Raw genomic sequence first — 16699 nt, 5'->3', positions numbered from 1 at the left:
AGAAATATTTAAAACACTTGAACAAGTACTTCCCAATAGCCGGCATCCAAATGGCCAGAAACATAATCAACTTCTTTAGTAGTCAGGCAAATACAAAATAGACAACGCAAGAGTGGCAAAATTTAAAGACTGAAAACTCCAAGTGTGGTTAAGGAAGAGAAACAGCTGGAACCCTGAGACACTGCAGGTGAAAGTATTGTAAAATCACTTTGGAAACCAGTTTGACAGTATATGCTGACACTGCATGAATACACCTCCTGTGACCCAGCGTTTCCACACGTAGGTGCATCCAAGAAAAATCCATGCTCTTGTGCATCTCAAGAGTGAAGTATAATAACACGGAGGGCAACAGACACTATTTTGGTAGGACCCAAACTGGAAAATAACCAACACTTCCACTAGTGGTATATTCACATGATAGATATACAGCAGTATGTTTGATCTCACAAACATCAAATTCAGTGAAAGAAGCCAGACCTAATTGAGTATAAGCCATAATAGCATTTTATACAGTTTCCTGAAACAGGCAAAATTAAACCCTAGTGTGATAAAAATACAACAGCATTGTTTTAGAACAGCTAAAAAGTGGAGATGATCCAGATGTCTGTCGTTGGGGGAATGGTCGAATGAATTGTTGTATATTCAAATGATGGAGTACTGGCTAACAAGGAAAATGAGCAAATGTCAACATGCAGCAACACGGATGGATTTTCTGAAAATGTTGGATGACAGAAGCAAGACACAAAAGAATAATGGTATTAGGTATCTTTGGGACAGAGGGAGCGGATAGCGACTGGGTGATGGGTATTTTCTTTGTGTTAACCCCTTTTGCTATACAGATGTGTCTTATATACGTTTCTCTTTGTATGTTTTGTTTCACGATTTTAAAAGGTTTAGCAAAGCAGAGAGGGCCATGCCCCTTGGGTTCACATGCCAGCTTTGCCGCTTTCCAGCTGTGTGACTTTGGGACATTTATCTAACAGCTCAAGGCCTCAATTTCACAACTGCGATGTGAAGATAATAATCAAACCTATTTTGTAAGATTTGTTGTAAAGAGTAGACAGATACTGGACTCTTCGCTCCAATGTTAAGCACTTACAATAACAGCTGGCATGTAGTCAGTGCTGAGTAACTGCTAACTCCTTTTCTTGTTGTTGTTGGTATCATTGCCAGTTTATTCGTGCAAAGGAATTATAAACTCCCATTGGAGTTAACATTATATTATAAATCTATCATGGCTGTCCATGTAGTGAGTTTTTGTTTTAGGTCTTTCAGAAAAGTTTATTTTCTTCAGTGTCCATGTTATTTCATAAACTAATCACTAGATATTTTATAGATGTATTTTATAGTTGTTTAAGTGGAATTTTCCTTGCCTTGTATTTCATAATTGGTTGCTGTTGGCATATAGTAGCTAATACTTCCTGGGGTTCTAAGTTCTACACGGATTGAAGCTTTTAATCCTGTGTAGGACCCCCATTTTTCACAGGGTAGAAACTGAGAACAGGGAGACGAAAATAGCTAAGTGTGTGGTCTGGGCTTTGGTCGGGCCCCAGCGCCCATATTCACTCCACTGATCCATGCTAAGAAGGCAGTTCATTTTTATACTTTTCCTTAATACAACTTTTTAGTTGATTTTCTTAGGTTTCCAAGAAGCCAGTTACATCATTTGCAAGTAATTATTTTTTTGTGTAGTGTCCAGCAATTCTTGCTCCCTTGCCTTATTGCTTGGATTTTCACTTTCAGGGAAGTGTTCATAAAAATAACAGAGTGGACATTCTTCTGTTAGTCTGACCAAATGGGAATGCCTGTATTTTTCATAAGCCACTGAGAATGACATTGACCATTTTATCTTAAGGTTGTGTTTTGTAATTGTGTAGTTTGCCAAATGGTTTTTGATTTGATTACTCTGTTTTGTTTTCAAATTCAGGGTGGCTTTTAAATTATACCAAATACCTTTGTGTGTCTGTGAAGTTGATCGTGTGTACTTTTCTGTGTTGAACTCTGTGATGAATTATATTAATATGTAACCACATATGGAATCATCTTTGCATTCCTAGAATTTTCAACATACTGCTGAATTGTATTTGCTAAAGTTTCTATAAGATTTTTGTATCTATAAGTACAAGTGAGATTGGTCTGCTGTTCTCTACCCGTTTTTGTTAAGTGAATTCTGGCTTTATATGTAAAGGGAATCTGGAAGATCTCTGTCTTTTCGTGCATTATATACTGTGTTTTAAAGTAATTTTTGAGTACATTTTCTGGTATGGCTGCCAAATACTGTTCAGCGGAGATCTTTTCATTTTGTTCATCGAAGATCTCGAGTGTTTCTTCTCTTTCACTAATTATGGAAATCTTCAAACATAGGCAAAAGTAGAGAGGTTGGTATCATTTTGTTCCTCTCTCGCCTCACTTTTTCTCTCAAGTATTTAGAGCCTCACTACTTAAAACATGCTGTGCGTCGTAGCAGCATGGATATTATCCGGGAACTTGCTCCAGATGGGTGTGGCCCTGCGTGCGTCTGCACATAGACACCACCTCCGCCATATACTACTGGTTATAGGCAAGTCCTAGGTGCCGCTCCCCAGTCTTGCTTTAGATTTTAACCCCTTTTGGGGCGCCTGGGTGGCTCGGTCGGTTAAGCGGCGGGCTTCGGCTCAGGTCATGCTCTCGTGGTCCGTGAGTTCGAGCCCCGCGTCGGGCTCTGTGCTGACGGCTCAGAGCCTGGAGCCTGTTTCAGATTCTGTGTCTCCCTCTCTCTCTGTTCCTCCCCTGTTCATGCTCTGTCTCTCTCTGTCTCAAAAATAAATAAATGTTAAAAAAAATTAAAAAAAAAAAAGATTTTAACCTCTTTTTCATACTGTCCTGAGATGTTTCAATAACGCTTTGAATGTTTGAAAAATTGTCTCGGGTCCTGGAAGGGAGAGAGCTACAAAGTCAAAGGGCATAAACTTGTTAAAGCCTTTGATGTCTGTTGTCTAATTGCTTTTCAGAAAACCACTACCTCTTTTGGTTAAGTGGTAAACAGGTGACAATACTGACAGTTCATAAATGTGCCTTTTCTGCCAACAGGAGATCATTAAAATGTTAAGAAAGCAGGAAAGAAGGGAAGAGTAATTAGAAATTCTTGTCATAAACACTTGAGTGATTGGTACCTGAGAGCCTGAAGGTTATTTGAATTAATTTTCAACAGTCTTAAACTATTTGGTCAATTTACTATTCCTTACTAAATCTAATTCAGTGTGTCGTTTTCAAGAAACATTTGGGTGCCTAAGTGGTAGAGATTGTGAGTGAGAAAAGATACATGCCAATATCTGTGCCCTTAAAAGGCTTATGGGAATCTTATTATATTGTTTTCATTTTTTTTTCATCTTTCTACAAAATGTAACTTTGGCTTATAGAAGTTCTGGCTGGGGGCGCCTGGGTGGATCAGTTGGCTAAGCGTCTGACTTCGGCTCAGGTCATGATCTCACAGTTCGTGAGTTTGAGTCCCGCGTCAGGCTCTGTGCTGACAGCTCAGGGCCTGGAGCCTGCTTCGGATTCTGTGTGTATCTCTCTCTCTCTCTCTGCCTCTTCCCTGCTCGTGCTCTGTCTCTCTGTCTTAAAAATAAATAAAACATTTTTTAAAAATTTTTTTAAAAAGTTCTGGCTGAATTTCACATTACCTGGGTCTCTAGGGGATTGAAGAAATTTGAAAGCCTTCCTAGGTGTGACTTCCACCAAGATAAAAACGAAGTTGGCTTTTCCTTTGTTTCAGCAACAGCGTACTGTGTACAGGCTGACTCTAGTGAAAGCGTGGAATGTAGACGAACTCCAGGCCTATGCCGAGCTGGTGACCCTGGGGAATCCTGACTTCATCGAAGTGAAGGTGAGCTCCTGCTGGCCAATGTCATCCCACTTCCTATGGTGCTTTGTTGTGGTGAAGTTAGTACCTTATAAAACTCTATAGGAGGTCCCAGATGTGTTATTTATTCATTCAGAAATATTAATCAAGAACGTGGCACCATTCTAGGCAACGGGGATAATAACAGTAAAGACGGAGCTTTTGCTCTTATAAAGCTTATATTTATTGAGAGGGAGGCAGTCAGTGCAAAATAAATAATTAAAAACTACATAGTAACATTAGTATGCTGAGAAATAAAATAGTGTTACAGTGAGGAATTGGTTGGCTTTAAAATAAACTTTTAGGGTTGACTAGGTGGCTCAGTTGGTTAAACGTCCGACTTGGGCTCAGGTCATGATCTCATGGTTCTTGGGTTCAAGCCCCGCGTCGGGCTCTGTGCTGACAGCTCAGAGACTGGAGCCTGTTTTGGATTCCGTGTCTCCCTCTCTCTCTGCCCCTCCCCACTCACACTCTCTCAAAAATAAACATAAAAAAATTTTTTTAATTAAAAAAAGTAAAAAAAATAAAAATAAAATAAAAATAAAAAAGTAAAATAAACTTTTATTATGGAGAATTTCAAACATATATAGAAGTAGAGAGATTGGTCTCATGACCTCCATCTGTTCACCCAGCTTCAAAAATTACCAACTCATGACCAGTCTTGTTTCAGTTCTACCTCTACCCATTTTCTCTGCCTTATCCTATTATTTTGAAGCAAACCATACGCTATATGGCTCATCTATAACTGTATATGTCTCTAAAAGATATACACTCACTGTATACACTTATTCAGAATACTGTTCTCATAATTGAACAGTTTTAACAATAGTCTCTTAAGTATTGGAAATAGAAGGTTTCAGACTTGACCAACTATTTCTTGTTAAAATAGTATTTGTGAATCTAGATCCAAATAAGGATCATTAACTGTAATTGGATTCTTTCTTTTTTAAATTTCTTTTAAGCTGTTAGTTCCTCTTTCATGTGTTCTCTCTCTACTCTGCTCCCCCTGCCCCCACACCAGTAAGTTTGTTGAAGAAAATGTGTCATTTATCCTGGCTAGTTCCCTCTGTCTCTATTTTAGATTTTGCTGATTGCTTGTTCCTTTGCCCCCTGTATTTCCTGTAGATTGGTAGTTAGATCAAGAGAAGATTGATCAGATGTGTGTGCGTGTGTGTGTGTTTGCATTTTAAGATTATTTAGTTGGTGGTATCGTATACTTACAGTAGGAGGTGGTGGTGCCTGGTTGTCCCTGGCCCGTTTGTTGGCAGTATTTCTTTGGGATGATGGATTCCTATAAGTGGATTGATGTGCCAAAGGGCAGATCATTGTTTTGGTAGACATTGTGATTGGCTGTTTTAGATTTCATAGGCAGAAGTCTTTTCTTCCGCCTATGAAATCTAATGGAGGAGATGACTCTTTTACAACTGATTCCTGAATAGTAAGAAACAATGCAGTCACCAGGGGATCAGAGCATTTTGGGCAGATGGCAAACAAGTAAGTATTCAAGTCGGGGGGTCCCGTGTGAGATCAGGAGGGCAGTTGGAGTTGGCGGAGACACAAGATGAATCACAGAGGTGGGATGGGGCCAAATGTTGTTAGAACTTTCAAGCAAGAAAAGAACTGGATTTTATACTAAGTTCGATGGTCAGCTTTTTGAATAGTCTGGTTTATGATTTTAAAAGATCACCCTGCTGCTGTCATGGGCGGATTACAGAGCTCAGAGCGAGAGTGGTTATAAAACGAGACGTTATGGCTTGGGGGAAGGTCATTGGCAATATGACTGGAGAGGAGTGGGTGCATTTGGGATAAATCGTGGAAGTGGAACCAATACAGCGTGTTGCCAGACGAGACACAGGGAGTGAAAGAACAAACGAAATCAAGAACAACACCTGGATTTTGGCTTAAGCAATCGTGCGGATGTGCAACAGTTTACTGAATCGGGAAAGACCAGGGGAGGAGGCAGGCAAGTTTGGGGAGTAATTTCACGAGTTCTTTGTTGGCCTTAATCATTTGAGAGACCTTTTAAATATCCACATATAGGTTCAAATAGGCCAGAGGTTATATAAGCCTGGAGTTCTGGGGATAAGACAGGGCTGGCAGTAATCATTTGGAAGGCATCAGCGTGCCATGGTAGTTAAAGCTGTGGACTGTTACAAGGCAAATGGCTTTTCTGGACAACTAAGAGTCCACAGAATGAGAAAACGTGACCAGAAAATTCCACCCTGTCTCTGAAAACCCGACTCTTCAGTGTATGTCATTTCACTCTGTCATTTCAGAGGATAGTTCATTTTTACAGCTGTCTGTTCAGCTTTCTGTGGTACTATAGCCTAGAGCAGCAGGGAGGTGGGAAGAGATAAAATATTGCTGTCTGAGTGTTCAGCATTTTATCCCTGGTCAGGTCAAAGACACTCTTTTCTTTTGAAATTGCTCTTAATTTTAAAAGGCTACTCTTGGCAAGAACTCTAATGATGCAGAGATGCAAACTACATCTGCAGTATATTTGTTGGCTTAAGCAAACCTTGCCAATGTCAGGGATTAATGGTGTTTTAATTTATGATTTAGCTATTAAAGAATGCTGTCTCCAGTGATGTTGCAGTAAAACTTCCATTATAAAGCAAGTTTCTGGATCATACGGTCACCTTTTTTCTGCCTCCCTCCGTCCCTCCCTTCCTCCTTTCCTTCTTTGCAGTCATGTTTTCTATAATGTATGACATATTTTACAATCTGAAAAGAATCACCCGGTATTATTTTTAAAAGAAAGATAGCTACTTTGTAAACAGTATAATCCTCCGATGGGTATTTTTTTAGTTTGACAGACTATTAACATAATACCCTCTGTCTATACCTGAGATGTTATAATGACATGGTTTCTTTCACATGAGATTTCCATTTTACTGTTTTACCCCTGCATTCAACAGATATCTTTCAGCTCTTTCTATGTGCTAGGCCTCATCAAAGCACCAGAGATAGAAAATTTGATATGGACATGCTGTTTGGGAAATGGATGGTCTTATTGAACAAGGCCAAGTCTACAGAAGTAAAATGAGCCACTTGGAGAGATTTTATTTAAAAGTTTCTTGAAGAAATATGTAATATAATCACAATTTTAACTATCTTACATGAATGATAAAATATAACATAACAGGTAACAGTCGTACCAAGGGAAAGCATGGTGATGATCAGCTTGTTTCTTATAGAATGTTTGAGATAGAAATGGCCTCTGTTAAGTGTACCTGTGCCATTGAGGACTGGATCTCATTGCTTTGTTAAATTCAGCTCTCATTTGTCCTGCAGGGTAATGAAGTATCTTTCTTTAAAAAAAATTTTTTTTTAATGTTTATTTATTTCTGATAGACAGAGCATGAGTGGGGGAGGGGCAGAGAGAGAGGGAGACACAGAATCAGAAGCAGACTCCAGGCTCTGAGCTGTCAGCACAGAGCCCAACGCGGGGCTCGAACTCACGGACCGTGAGATCATGACCTGAGCCAAAGTCGGTCGCTCAACCGACTGAGCCACCCAGGCGCCCCTGAAGTATCTTCCTTTTAAACTGAAGTAGAAAAGGGATGTTTGCAGAATATAGTATACTTCAGAAACAGAACAAGTTATAGAATAATGTTTATTATTTGATTATATATATTTTAAAAGTTTACTTCTTTATTTTGAGAGAGAGATGAGTGGGGGAAGGGGCAGGGAAAGAGGAAGAGAGAATCTTAAGCAGGCCCTGTGCTGTGAGCCCAGACGCAGGGCTCGAACTCACAAACCATGAGATCATGACCTGAGCTGATATCAAGAGCTAGATGCTTAACCAGCTAAGCCACCCAGGCGCCCCTGATTATATTTTTTAGCAGTATATGTTTGGATATATTTATATAAGAAAAGTACAGAAGGATTATATCAGACTGTTCACAGTGTTGTAATTTGGAAGAAGGGCAGGGAAAGGCTTAGTAATTCTATTTTTCATGTTTCCATGCCCTGCGAATTATTAGAGTGAGCGGGCATCATGTTTGTAATCCCACTGATTGAAACGAAATCAGTAAAGGAGAAGGCATTCTTTCCTGTTCAATAGAGTTAAACTATTTAAGTCTGAAAAGGCATTTTTGTTGTTGTTGTCTAATTAATTAAATTTAAATTTTGTGGGGGTGGGGGGGCGCTTAGGTGGCTCAGTCGGTTGAGTGTCTGACTCTTGATGATCCCAGAATTGTAGGATCCAGCCCCGCGTCCAGCTCCACACCGAGTGAAGCCTGCTTGGGTTTCGTTCTCGCTCTCGCTCTTCCTCCCTTCACCCCTCCCCCCACACCAAGTGCCCACGCATGTTCTAATTTTAGTATATGTGCTGCCCAAGGGAGCACTTGCCTGTTCTTTCTCTCTCACTGTCTCTAAAATTAAAAAAAGTTAAAAATTTTCTAAATTGGAGGAGTTTTAAAAGTAATGGTAACAAGGACATGTGGCTGGCTCAGTTGGTAACTCTTGATCTCCAGGTCATGAGTTTGAGCCCCACACTGGGGTTAGAGATTACTTAAAATAATAACATTTAATAAAATAATAATAGTAAAAACCCTCTCTGAAAAACATTTGATGAGAACTAGCAATATGGTAGGCTAAGTAAGCTTAGCTTCCTCTAAAAACAAACACTTAGAAGTAACTGTGTTATAATAAACATACTTTTGACAGCATGGCCATCTGTCAGGTCTGTAAGGGAGTTCCTTTGGGACTCAAAAAAGAGAGACCACCCTGGTGGTACTTTGTAGCTCTGATAGAGATGGGACTTGGGTTTAAAGGATGGAACACGAGGCCCTTTTGCCTTCAGTGAAAGCACAAATTAGGACAGAATTTACCCACTGACATAGAATGGCCCTTGGAAGCTTGTCTTTCACCTATGCTCTTGATTTAAAAAAAAGGGGGGGTGGTCTCCCAGGGCCTGGCATTAAAATTTGAATAGTACCTCATGGTCACATAAGTAAATGCCTTGAAGCTAGGAAATTGATAATACAAATTGACCCTAGGCTAGTGACATGCCTGGGTTCCCTGCAGAAGCAAACGAGTACTGTTCATGTCTTGTGTCTTCCAGGCGTGTGCGAGTGTGCACGCACAGGGGTCTCTCCTAGTCTGCACTCTGGAGCCTCATGGGGAATGGGGAAGAGCAGTTTTGATACATTCCAAAAAAGTACTGATGTAGATCTTCTCTGCATCTAAATTTCCTCCATATTAGAATTAGAATAACAGTATCATTTTAATAGGTTTGTTTTGAGAATTCAGTGGGATAATGTATGCCTGGATTCGGTAAATGTTTAGATCACTTCTCATTAAGCACATTTATTTAAACTAAATCAATAGAAGCTATTTCTTTATTTTATTGGTTCCCGCTTTTCTTTCATTGCTAGTCTCATAAACTATTTTTCTGTTTGATTCCCTGTAAATGAACATATATTTTAGTTTCATTAGGCTTAAATAGGCCTTTATTTGCTAGCCCTAGAACCTTAGTGATCATTATTTGCTTGCTTGTTTGTGAAAATGTGTATCATGTTCTAAACATCTGCCTTATTGAAAAACTTTCATAGTACAATCCATTTGTAAATGAAATACTGTCTTTATATTCTCTGCCTTGCATTGCACCTTGAGAATAATAGTAAGTGCTTAGTAATTATTTGTTGTCAGATGATTTAAACCTCTTTTATGCTGTTGGCACTGTAGCTGTCTACAGAGCTCAATCCTTGTAGCGTGCCTTTTGCAAAACAAATGCCTTAGCCTGACCTCACTGTCTTTCTCTACACAAAGATAAGAAATATTAGCGGTTATTCATGTAGCAGTCCCTGACTGGTATTCCTCAGTTGCTTTGTCATCAAGCATTAAAGAGTAGAGGGGAGAAAAGAGTAGAAAAATCCAGATTAATGTGAATGAAATTTTATATTATATCAGAAAAGAGTTCTGGAGTTTAATGTCATATAAAATATGTGACTTGATCTTTAGGTCATTCAGCATAGATTGGTTGGGGGTACAGAGAAGAACAGAGCACAGCCCCTGCCTGTACAAGTTTAGAATTTACACATGTAATTATACCAGTTGGTACAAGCTATGTACCAGATATGATGAGCTTGGGATCAGGTTGGGTAGGGGTTCTTGAACAGAGATTAAAGAGATGGTGGGAAATTTAGCCAAGTAAAGACTGGATGCTGAGGAGGGCAGTCCACTGAAGAAAGCCTCGTGAGTTGCTCAGTCAGTTGAGCATCCAACTCTTGGTTTTGGCTCAAGTCATGATCTCACCGTTTTGTGGACTCTAGCCCTGCGTTGGGCTCCGTGCTGACAGTGCAGAACCTGCTTGGGATTCTCTCTCTTCTTCTCTCTCTCTGTCTCTCTCTGAAAATAAATACATAAATAAACTTAAAAAAAAAAAGAAGGCCTCATGTGCCATGCTGAGAAGGTTGGGCTGTTTTTTGTTTTCCTGTGTGTGTGTGTCTGGGAAGAGTTGTTGAAGCATTTTTAGGATGGAGTGACACGTTTTGGGTATATTGTGCAAAAAGTAAAAGTCATGAAGACAACAACATTTCTCATTAGGCTATAGGAAACAAAAACAATAGGAGTCTTTGGACGTTCAGTTTAATTAGAATATCAATCAAACTGCCAAAATACTACTCTTCCCACAGACCTTGAATCCCCAGGTAAAGTGTCCACGCACCCAATATAGGACCTTATGGCTTCCATGTCCTACAGCAGAGTGATCCATCCAAAAGACACCAATGTAATGGCATCGGTTATGCTTTTCACTACAAATCCAGGGGTGCATAAGTGGTTTTGTTCTTGAGGAACTTTCTTTGGGCCTGCTTGCCACTCCTCAACCTGGAGATTACAAAGTGAGTGTTTTTCAGTTGCCACACGGTGCCCATCTGTTTTCTTGAGTTCATTCTTTTTTCAAAGTTGTGACGGCAAAACTTGGTGCTGGTGATAGATGGGGTGGGGGCAGGACGGTGGCGGGATGAGAAGGTGGCAGACAACTGTGATGTCATAGAAAAGGAAGCACTTTTAGATAGTTTAGGTAAAGTGTGATCAGGAATAAAGTCAGGGCAAGTCAGCCATGAGACCGGAGTGCAGAATGAAGTAGCCAGAGCAGAGCGGGGAGCACCAGAGGAGGGGGACATCAGGAGCCCAACTGAGGGAGGGCTCAGGGGTTCCCAAAGGTGACTCCACAGACTAATTCACAGAGCCCATTCATGTCACAGAGGCTCAGAAAGTTGCCCGTACTGCCTACCCCAGAGGATTTTGCCTGGCTAAAATGGGAACTTTTATGTGAAGAAGAACTTAGTTAACTATGAAGCATCATGTGAGTGTATGGGAAAGTATTATGTGAAGACCTAGTAATGAACCGTGGCGCTCATTCTCTCATTTCCTTCCCAAACCAAATCTGTCCTTGATGGTTCATGATTTATTATTGGTGAATAAGAAATAATAAAATATTTTCCAGAGCTATTGTCATAGATGTAAGATCTTATCTAAAAAATAGGGGCACCTGGGTGGCTCAGCTGGATAAGCGTCCAACTTCAGCTCAGGTCATGATCTCACGGTTCATGGGTTCGAGCCCCACGTCGGGCTCTCTGCTGGCAGCTCAGAGCCTGGATCCTGCTTCCGATTCTGCATATCCTTCTCTCTCTCTCTCTCTCTCTCTCTCTCTCTCTCTCTCTCCCTCCCTCCCTCCCTCCCTCCCTCCCTCCCTCCCTCTCCCTCTCCCTGTCCCTCTCCTGCTTGTACTCTCTCTCTCTCAAAAATAAACAAAAATTAAAAAAATTTTTTTTAATATGAAAAGTAAGTTCCTTTGAATTAGCTACTATGTACATGCTTTTTCATATAATTCACAGTATCATAAAAAGTACTTAAGTTGAAGTAAAGTTCATTTTTATGACTAATTTGACCTATCAATAAATTGTTTTCATGTTTGGTATACATTCCGGTAAGTTTAGCACAATTTTTCAGCCATTCCTAAAGATTTTCAGAACTGTTGTAGTACTTGCTTTTTTTTTTTATTCACCTAAAACTCAGACTTGGTTTAATGAATTTTCTAAAATCACTGGGCTGATAGAGATGATGCTCTTGATTGTTACAACTGAGCTGGGTTGCCTCTAGTTTATGTTCAGCAAAGGTCACGGTTTAGCATAACGGGGATCTTTTTGAGAGTCATCTGGAGTAGATCATTTTGCAGAGTTCATCTGAGTCTTCAGCCATTTCCCAGCCCTGAGTGTTTGCTCATCCATGGGTTTTTCATTCAGTGGTATCCCATCCCCTCTACTCTGTATGTGTGTGTCTTTGTGTGTGTGTGTGTCTGTCTGTCTGCGTCTGTGTGAGTGAGACAGAGTGTGTGAGTGCATGTCTTTGTATTTTAGTTATTCCCTCCTTAGTAGCAGCATGTCTAGAATATTCAAAACACTTGTCCAGAAAGTTTAATTCTGGAGTATTTAAAGAGCCTGCAAAATTCAGATATCCCTTATTATCAGAAAATTTATCATTATGTAACTTAACCAAATAGAGAACTTAATTATGAAACTTTGGGGTCCTCTAAGCGTGGGCTGTCAGGTAGTGTTCTAAAGCGTTAGAAGCCAATTTACCTTACCGCATTTGTAAAACTCAGAAATTTCTGTAGAGGCGAGATGCATGTATATGCATGTAAGTGTGTGAAGGGTATGCATGTATAGCCACAAATGTATTTCCTGTTTGGCACAATTCTGTGTTTATACATATCCATGTACAGAAAGTAATCTCCTTAAAGAATACTTTCAAAGGGATCCCTAGCTGGCCCTTTGCAGAAGAATCTTATCAACCTTTATCAAACCTAAGTTGTATTGGGAAATGGGGGCTCATCTTATTTCCCAGTGAATAAACTGTTCGGTGAATTTTTGTGCCAACCATGCCTCCATTATTAGTGTATGAGATTTATAATCCCTTGAGCATTAACCTCTTACGGTGCACCAAGAAATCTGAATGAAAAGATACGTTGTTGGTTCAAATACACTGTTGTGCCTAGACAGCATGGATTGTGACAGCACTGAACACAGTACCCAAGCACCCTCAGTCACAGGGTGGGAAGGCCATCCGCCTGGGAGCTCCTAAGCAGATTTTATCATCTCTAATTCACTGTTACTTTCTTCATTTTTGGATTGAATTGGATTGGATTGGGTGGGATGGGGTAGATTCCCTCTAGAAGCCTTTCTGGCTCTGAAACTCTTAGTTGATTTCATTTAAATTAGGTCCGTAATTGTCTCTGTTGTCTTGCTTCCCCAGGGTGTCACCTACTGTGGAGAGAGTTCAGCAAGCAGTCTCACCATGGCCAACGTGCCCTGGCACGAGGAGGTGGTACACTTTGTCCGCGAGTTGGTGGCTCTCATCCCCAACTATGAAATTGCTTGTGAACATGAACATTCCAACTGCCTCCTGATAGCTCACACAAGGGTAAGAATAGCTCAACTATGCCTTCTTTTCTTCTTCTTTCTTCTCTTTATTTTCTCCTGTCTTTATTATAGTGGATATCTGCTTGTCTGCTACCTTTCCTGAAATAGACGTTAAGAAGGCCCTCCAGTCTGTCCATTGGGCTCACGTACTCTTGTTTCGTTCTTAGCCCTCAGCTAGGCACTTGAAGGGCCTCCTGGTTTGCAGTTGGTGCATGCTGAAAAAGAAAAGCAAAAAACACCCTTGTCATAACCTCTAATCCTTCCTCAGAATGACAAGAGAAAGCTGAAATAGTGGACAACCCCCATATGACTTGCAGAAGAAATATTGAAGTATTTATCAAATTTTATATCACTTTGAATCTCAGCCTCTGGAGAAATTTTCCTGGAGTTTTGGTTTCCATTTTTCCCTTTTAGCACTTTTACTAGACAGAATAAGTACCCAGATCTCGCATATTTCTTAAGAATGTCCAGCAAAGGAAAAATTCAGCTCTTGGTAAAGGTAGGCCATTAAAATAAGAAGGAAAATCTGCTAATCAGAAGGCCATTGTTGGAGTAGCTATCACAACGTGTCCTTACAGAAGTATTTGTACAGAAATAATGTGGCATCTGGGTTTGATTTAAAATAACATGAGGTGAAATTACGTGGGTGTGTGGATAAGATGACTGTTGTCGTGGCTAGATGATGAGCACATAGAGGTTTGTTATACTACTCTGCCTAGTTTTCTGTTCAAATTCTCCATTAATAAATACTTTTTTGTTTTTAAGTGGACATGGGGCGCTTAAGTGGCTCAGCCAGTTAAATATCTGACTTTAGCTCAGGTCATGATCTCACGGCTTATGGGTTCCAGACCTGCACCAGGCTGTGTACTGTTAGTGTGGAGCCTGCTTGGGAGTCTCTCTCTCTCCCTCTCTCTCTGCCCTCCCCCACTCACACTTTCTCTCTCTCAAAATAAATAAACTTCAAAACAAAAGTCGACATGGATGAACCCTGAAAACATTATTCTAGGTGGGGAAAAAAAAAAACACCCCAGACACAACAGGGCACATATTGTATGATTGTGTGAAATATCCAGACTAGATAAATCCATAGAGATGGAAAGTAGGTTGGTGGTTGCCAGGTGCTGGGAGAAGAGCAGACTAGGAAGTGACTGCTAATAGGTATGGGATTTCTTTGGGGGATGATGAAATACTCTAGAATTATAGTGTGGTGTTGGTTGCCCATCTTTGAGACTAATCCAAAAGTCACTCAATTGTACACTTTAAAGGCTGAATATTATGGTCTGTGGATTATATCACAATAAAGATAGATTAATACCAAGATGATAATAAAGGTTAAGGGTGGGCTACCTTTTCTTACATAAGTTCTTTTTATGCAAGTAAAGGCAGGCTCAATTTGAACATGAAAGACTTAGTATATTCTCCCCAAAAACCTAAATGACTTCCTGAACAGCTTCTCAAGTTAATGACATTTAATAATGTGAGATTTGCTCAATTAAAATATCACATCCTGTAGTCTCAATAACCATGAGGTTAAAAGGCTCTCATGCTTTGGTTGCAGTCAGATTGTATGTAGCTGACTTGTGGTCTGTCAGATGTTTAGACAGAAGAATATGTTCTGGGACATCAGGGAACAAAGAAATAAAGGCCACCTGGTATTTGAAATGTTAATGATAGCTACAAAGCTAATTAACTTACAAAGCAAATCTTAAAAATTAAAGCCAAAAACCTAATTTTATTTTCTAGTTTTTCATTCACTGTTAACCTTTTCAGGTAAGATAGTGCCTTTAAAAAAATTATTTGAGGGTCGCCTGGGTGGCTCAGTAGGTTGAGCATCTGACTCTTGATTTTGGCTCAAGTCATGATCTCATGGCTTGTGGGATTGAGCCCTGTGTCAGGCTTTGTGCTGGCAGCACGGAGCCAGCTTGGGATCCTCAGCCTCCCTCTCTGTCTCTGCCCCTCCCCCACTGATGCACGCACACTCATGCATGCATGCACTCTCCCTCTCTCAAAATAAATAAATAACATTAAAAAAAAAAATTTGATTACAGAGGCAGTGCTCTGGAAATAATCCTGACTCTGGTGGCAGAGTTCTTTCTAACTCCATTGAGATGCCTCAGTGACCTCCCATTGCTTTTAGCATGAAAATCAAAGTCCTTAATGTGACCCTAGGGCCCTGCATGGTCAGGCTGTCTACCTCTCCAGATGCTTTTTAAATTGCACTTCCCTCTCTCTCTGCACTTCCTTTATTTTCTCAGACACAGTAGGTGTTACTTTGGAATTATTTACAGTTTTCTTTTTTTTTTAGTGGTTGCACTCGAAGTGACTTTATGATCCTTGACTAATCAAAGTATAATGTTAAAGAATACTTTTACCCTCTAAATGCAATGCAAGGACCTTAGAATACCTTATTAACCTCCATTTTTCCCTTCCCAACTCACATGCTATTATTGTTCTGTCCATGAATTATAAATGTGTGTAAGGAGAATATTGTTACTGCTGTATGTAGTCACTGTTCATTTAGATTTACCTGCATCTTTAACACTGTTTTGCACTCTTTTCCTTTCTTCATTTTTGACTCTCCATACAGGATTGTGTTCTTTCTGCCCAAAAAATACTTTCTTAAAAATTTATTTTAGTGGGCATCTGCTGATGGAAAATTCTGCTCTTGTTTGTCTGGAAATGTATATTTTAGCTGGGTATAAAATTCTAGGTTGACATTTGTTGTCTTTCAACACAATATAATCTCTTGTCTTTTAAATTCCATTGATAAACTCAGCTGTTGGTCTGTTGCTTGTTCTCAGATAATCTGCCATTTTCATCCTTCTGGTTTCTTTTTATGATCCTGCCCATGTGCACAGGAAGTTCTCAGAAGGGACCAAACAACTGAAATTTTAGTATGATAAATGCAATAACAGACAAAGCCTACAAGGTACAAGCCAACATAAGGAGACATTCTGAGATTGACCTTCATTATTTCATGTTTGTTGTGTACCCAGGGTGTGTCAGGCACTATGCTGGGTACAAAGGATACAAAGATGAGTTAAAAAAAAAATAAGTCTCTGCCTTTCAGAATGGTCTAACAGAAAAAGAGGTAACTATCAAAACAAACACATACCCCAAAGTTTTATCAGAGCAAGATGGAAGAGTAGAATTGAGCCCAAGGAGGCGTAGTTGGGAATATATGGTACCATCAGGAAAGGCTTCACAGAGGAGTTGCTGTTTGACTGGATGTTCAGTAACCGCCCAGGTAGAAACGACATTTAAGCAAAAAACAGCCTAAGAAAAGGTCCACAGAGAAGTGCAGAGGCCTGGCACATTGGGAGAATAAATAGTTTGGTGTGGCCGGAGGTCAAGAGAAGGATTGAAGGGAATGGAAGGGGGGTGATTC

General features: G+C 40.0%; 1 protein-coding gene across 5 annotated transcripts in view; it reads left to right on the top strand.

The window, feature by feature from the left end:
* LOC102960991 (S-adenosyl-L-methionine-dependent tRNA 4-demethylwyosine synthase TYW1) overlaps positions 1-16699 on the top strand; it is a 212100-nt gene that overhangs the window by 174342 nt on the left and 21059 nt on the right. For all 5 annotated transcript variants that reach the window (XR_006212294.1, XR_006212293.1, XR_006212292.1 and 2 more), the window contains 2 exons: positions 3755-3865; positions 13145-13312. Coding sequence is in view for 2 of the 5 variants with exons in the window: in XM_042971084.1 (XP_042827018.1) it covers positions 3755-3865; positions 13145-13312 (279 nt within the window). In the remaining 3 variants the exon portion in view is untranslated. The remainder of the gene's footprint in view (positions 1-3754; positions 3866-13144; positions 13313-16699) is intronic.

This window comes from Panthera tigris, chromosome E3 (assembly GCF_018350195.1).
Source record: "Panthera tigris isolate Pti1 chromosome E3, P.tigris_Pti1_mat1.1, whole genome shotgun sequence".
In the NCBI taxonomy this organism is placed as follows: Eukaryota; Metazoa; Chordata; class Mammalia; order Carnivora; family Felidae; genus Panthera; species Panthera tigris.
This window is presented reverse-complemented; position numbering and strand designations above follow the sequence as displayed.